This window comes from Dipteris shenzhenensis, chromosome 27 (genome assembly GCF_047967505.1).
Source record: "Dipteris shenzhenensis isolate YYH24624 ecotype China chromosome 27, Dip_SZ_1.0, whole genome shotgun sequence".
Classification (NCBI taxonomy): domain Eukaryota; kingdom Viridiplantae; phylum Streptophyta; class Polypodiopsida; order Gleicheniales; family Dipteridaceae; genus Dipteris; species Dipteris shenzhenensis.
The window spans coordinates 10,936,910-10,942,774 of NC_141622.1; the positions used below are offsets into that span (position 1 = coordinate 10,936,910).

Sequence of the window (5,865 nt, forward strand, 5' to 3'; positions counted from 1 at the left end):
TTGAACACTACTAAGGTCAACACCCATACATAGTAGATAAGAACTAACTATGGTTGAGTTAGTGTGACTCACCTTATTTACCTACTCACACAATAGGAACAATAACCGAGAGCTTGATTCCCAACAAAGGGAATGATAAGAGAGCAACACGAAGGGAACGAGAAATAGACCAGAAAGGAATGATTAGAGATATAGAAGGGGAGTGGTGTGAGACAAAGAAGAGAGGAGAGGAGACTTTAAAAATTGAGGGAGGATGAAATGGAGAACGGAAAAGCAAAGAATCAAACGTACAAAAGCTGAGGAGGATAAAGTGGATAGGGTGATAGGAAATGTGATTGGCATAGATTGTGGAATAAAGGAGAGTGAATACAAGAAGGTTTTCTAGAATTATCTTATTTGGAATATATTGGCTTGTGCAATATATATAACTTTTTGAATAGAAGTGAATGTGAATAACAATTATTTGTACCTTACAGACCTTGAATGAATGCCCTAATATGATTTGTAATGTGTTTTATACCCATATTTGGTTGTTTTTTTCAAACATATTAAAAAGAAAACGCCCTCCCCCATGACATCCTTCCATAAACCCCAACCCAGTTCCCCATGTTGTTGTCATCTAGGATATCAATACTCTTCTATCACATGTAGCTAAAAAAATTGTACATGATGTAGATTGGATAAAGTTTAACATTGAAGTACATGCGCGTGGGTGGGATCCAAACCGATTGCATCGAGAGCAGCATTTTGTGAGGGTAGCACAAAACAACCTTCAAGATCTCTACAAGCTTTGGAGAGACCACTTCGAGCCACTAATTAGCAAAGAGGAGACTATCACAGACATAATGGTTTGTGTAGACATCTTCTTGGACCGTGAGTACATAGTCCAAGAAGAGTATCAATATATATTATTAGAAGTAAAAGATGAGGTCTCGAGTGACCCATCTAGCCATGAAGAGGAAGAAAGTACCTCGGATAGTAATGCAGAGCAGTAGACCTCCTCCTCTCTTTTGGAATTTTCAGAGAACGTCTCTTTTGGAAACAAATTTTGTTTAAGAATAATCTTTTTGCGATACCTTTGTAAATGAACACACTCTTTTGGAGATAAATTTTATAATTGAACACTCCTTTGGACCCAAATTTTGTACTAGTCAATGGAACCATATTCAACCTTTTGGATTCAAGAATATATTTTAAGTCATCATTAAATAAGCATTTACAATAGATGACCCATTGAAACTTTTGTAGATTTTTAGTGTGATTCAAGTTTCCTTTTTGTCCCTCTTCAAGGTGATTCTACAAGCTTTGCAAAATTGTTGCCCATTAATGGGCTCAAACTTGCATCTATCAAGGAACTTGTTCTTTGCGAGCATATATCTTTCCTCGATGTCATTCCCATATCTAGTCTGGTAGAGATTAGTTTGGCATTCTAGTTTGGATTCCTTGTTCTATTCCAAGGCTCTTATCACATAGCCTCAAACGGCTAGTTGACTAGCGACGAACTATATTACTTCAAGGACATGCACTAGAATCCTCTAAATAAGGACGTCATGGACATCATCTGACTTGACAATATTGTAGCTGGAGGGGTCATCATAATATTATTACTTAGATCTAGATATGGAGGATCTTCTCTTTGATTTAGAGGCTCTTTAGAGGACATCGAATACTTATAGCACGTGATGAACATGACGATGCCAATGTGTTATTAAAGGATCATGCACAAGATTCATCTAGTAGTTAATGTAAATGACTATGCATTACAAATTTTTAATGCTATACTTGTCTTTTAATATTATCGTGGATTCATGGATTATATGATGGTTGGAACCTATCTTCATATATGCTAAGGGTTTTACACACATTTTCCATGCAATACACTATGAAAACTCACAAGTTATCTTATCAAAGTGAGACATGGAAAATGTATAGGTCTCCAAGAGAGTTCATCCTAGAGCAGGAATTATCAATGTGGTTTTTGATGCTTATAACAATGCTAATATAAACTTTGTTTAACTTATGTTTTGATGCTTGTATCAATGCCTACCAATTATTTTATAAAGTGTAGATAGAAAACATTGTAAAAGGACTTGTGTGTACTAGTGTTTCACGTGATGTGATCCTTTTTATCAAAATGAGGTGATATTATCGAGGTTTGTTTTAAAATGATGTGATAATATGCTTTTGATAAAATGCAATCATGTGGTTTTTTATGATAATATTAGGATTCCATACATGAGGATGTAATGATCTTGATAGTAGTATGATGATGTATTTTACCCTAAATATGTAATGAACGATTTTTTCATGTTAGTATAGTTTTGTGATTTCTTACAAATGTGTTCTAATTTAAATTTGTAATTCATAACAACTATGCTTTATTATGAATACATGGTTTATAAATGTGTTTAATTAGAAAGTGTTAGTTATATATGTTTGAAATTTTGGATACTTAGCTAGTTATAGCATGGTGTGCTTACATTTATATAATGTGTAAAAAGATGTGCATTATAAGTCATTGTCTATCTTTTATGAAGTGTTTTTTTAGCACTCCTTAGATGTTATGGATTTTTTCAAGAACAACCTAGATGAGGCAGAAGAGAGAAGGGTCAAAAGAGAGTATGAATGTTAAAGTGTCCCATTGTAATTTTAGTGGTGTTTGATAAAAAAACCAACACGAGTTGCTTTTCTACACGAGCAACCCAACTAGCATGTGTATGTGTGTCCACATATGTGTGTTCCTACATATGCATGCTCATGTGCATGTGCATGTGCGTGTGTGTGAGGCGTGATGGGTTGAATAGCACTATGCAAAAGTAGGAGAAAGTGAAGCCAATATTTATAAGACTCATTCTAGAAAGTAGAAGTTGACATTCTAACTAAAATTAATGTTGGCTACTTGAAAATGCATTCAGTCCATTTAATTTATCTTGCAAGAGGAGGGCTAAAAGGAAATGTCATAGACATGCTCACAAAGGAGGAATTTAATACTCTCTAAAAGAGAGTATTTTTTTAGAGCGTAGCTCCCCAAGCCACGTTGTGAGTTTTGAAGAAAAAGAGAAACAAGGTGGCAAGATCACTATTGCCCTACTTTTAATGAAGCTTTTAGTGAAAGGAACATTAGATATCTGGATATAACAAGACTAAGCTAATTTAACATTCTAAAGTCTTTTAAAACACTAGTGACCTAGTTAATGACGTGATTAAAGTCTAGTTAAAGTCATTTAAAACACTAATGAAGTAGTTAACAAAGTCAGCAAATAACAACATGAATGATATTCAATCATTCATAAGGCTTGCCCAAGATCAAAAAAGTAAACAAAAAGGAATCGAGTGAAAATGGTGTCAAGGAGGAGGAGATAAAGGGGGGAGAGAGAGAGAGAGAAGGGGGGGTGTGGGAGAAAAGGTGGAGATCGTGTCTAAGAAGACTTGAGACGATATAGAAGGGAAGAGAGAGAGAGAGATGAGAGAGAAAGAGAGAGAAAGTCAACCACTTTAAAGTCTACATTCAAGTCCAATGAAGAAGAGCCAATAGGAAAAATGCACTTCCAAAATTTCAAGAAATGCCTAATTTGCCAAAATCTCATAGTTCCTAAAGTTACCGGAGGGCAGGAGACCAAAAACTAGAAAACTGAAAGCCTTTGTCTCCCGATACAAGAGGGTTTCAACACAAGACTCCCCCAAGAATTAAGGTTTGTGCGCATTCAATCGTCATTTAGTACCAGTGGCCACGGAGACTATTTAAGGAGAATTTTCTGTGACAGGTTGACTGCTGTATTTTCTTCGTGACTGGAAACTGCAAGTGCAAGCTGATAAGGGTTTAGCTGGTAGAGTCGCGTCGATTCAAGGGGCCTTAAGGAAGAACGAGTCTGACCGCATGTAATCGAATCAATCACACGTAGAAGTATTCATCGTAAGCAGGCAACTCTGCTTCCCAATTTCTCATTATCTTGGAGAGAAATCATAACAGCCATTATTTGCCATGCGTTTTTGAGAAGAGGTGGGTATCGCTAGTCCGTCAGCCCCAAAATTGTTGTTCTTGCACCATTAACATTACAATTTGGATTTATCAAGCTCCAGATTCACGTCCAGCAGCTAGTCTTGTCAAATTTTAGCCACAGGAAATAGAATCGAAGCTGTAACTTGGAGCCGATTGTTCCTGTTCTGGAAGGAGGAGCTGCACTCCAATTAAATCTGTCATTGTAGCGATATTGACCTACAATTGCAGCTCTAGAAACAATGCATGCACGTTTGATGCTGAATCTACACAGGATTAATATGGCAATGAAATCCGGAAGCTCTTATTCAGGCCGGCCGTTCAGGAGATTTGTAAGTGTAATAATTAGCCCATCATTGTGGAGTTGAAGCTGTAGCTTGACGAGTTCTAAAACTATTAATCGCGCAATCCTCGCATACATTTCACAATGAACCCAGTGCTTCTGTCACGTTATCAAGCTCAGCAATCACAGACAAGAAGGGAATCAGATCCAGCAGCTCGTGATCGTCTTTGTTGTCGAAGAAGGAAGTGATAGGCACTGCGTTTTCTGGCTGCAGCACGTAGCAATGCGGGCTGTTGTCCACGATCACCACCTTCCGTAGATCCCTGCCAAGTAGCGACAGATCTTTCACCAATCCTCCTCCATGTTGCTTGCATGATTCCCTGTAAAGCCTGTACTTGATCGTCTTCCCAGGATCAAGAATGTCGAGCACGGCATCGGCATACTGTTTAACTCCGGCCGTGAACACCACAAGTTCGTACTTGCATGCCATGGCTTGCAAGAATTCCTCGACTCCTGGCCTTTTCAGCACGTAGACGGTGTGCAGGCCCTTGTTCTGTTCCATCTCCACTTTGATCACGAAGTCGAACTCCAGAACAGGCTTGAAGGAAGAGTGTACCAACGTCTCGTCCAAGTCTAGCACTAGAGTCTTCTTGTCATGATCCTCTGCTCGCATTGGTGGCAGTATGGCTTTCCATTTCGGTGGCTTCCCTATGATTGAACTCCGGCTACGCTTCCTGGAACTTCTCATGTGAGGGCTAAGGAAAGCTTCTGCTTGTTGAGGGTCGGATGCGGCTTCAACAGTTTTACCCATCTGGAGCCACTGGACCAAGGACCTCCATGCGCGGACGCCACTGCTCTCTGTCTGGTTGTTTTCTGGCTCGATTGGGGTCAGGGCCCCTCTACTGCCCTTCCCCAGTACTGTCCAACGACCGTTACCAATGCGTTTGCAGTTTGATGGCATCCGCAAAGTCTCCATATCCAGTAGTATAGTGACTAAAACTTGCACAGTCTCGTTGAAGGAGATGCCCGAGGTTCATGATCTGATTCTGAATTGGTTTCTTGCGAATACGATTTACTTCATAAAGAGAAAGGCTTAATTAATAATAACACTTCAATAAGGTCTGCGTTTCCCAGCGACCTGGTACGCTCCAATTTTCCTCCCTCAAGGTTAGAAATGGGCAACATACCTCTAGTCTAAGAAGTTAAATTTCTGGTGCTCAATTCAGTCCAATTCTGGATACGAAGGTGTTCCTCTCGGAAGACTCGAGTTTCTTGCTGCAGGACGCATTTAGAAAGTGCACTAACAAATCAGACTGAGCCACGGCCGTACGCGTATCCAGGCAGGCTGATATCGGTGCGAACTACGGGTGGGCATACAGTGCAGAACAAAATACAAAGGAAGCTCAAGAGTTAAGAAGCTTCGACTGGCTCATGTGGACTAGGCATCTGTCCGGGATGAGTCACAATCCAGATCGGGTAATATCATTTGTAAGGCCTTTAACCTTTCATATGTGCGCATATGTAGCTTCTTTACAATCTCAATTTCTCGCACAGCCTGGCTTGTGCTCCGAAGAGAAATGTGAGG

At 39.5% G+C, this 5,865-nt stretch overlaps 1 protein-coding gene across 1 annotated transcript; it reads right to left on the reverse strand.

The window, feature by feature from the left end:
• Positions 1 to 4,419: 4,419 nt before the first annotated feature.
• Positions 4,420 to 5,256, reverse strand: LOC147883848 (uncharacterized). Its single transcript, XM_087398882.1, has one exon. The coding sequence runs from the start codon at positions 5,254 to 5,256 to the stop codon at positions 4,420 to 4,422; it is 837 nt and encodes a 278-aa protein (XP_087255008.1).
• Between the last annotated feature and the right edge of the window lie 609 nt (positions 5,257 to 5,865).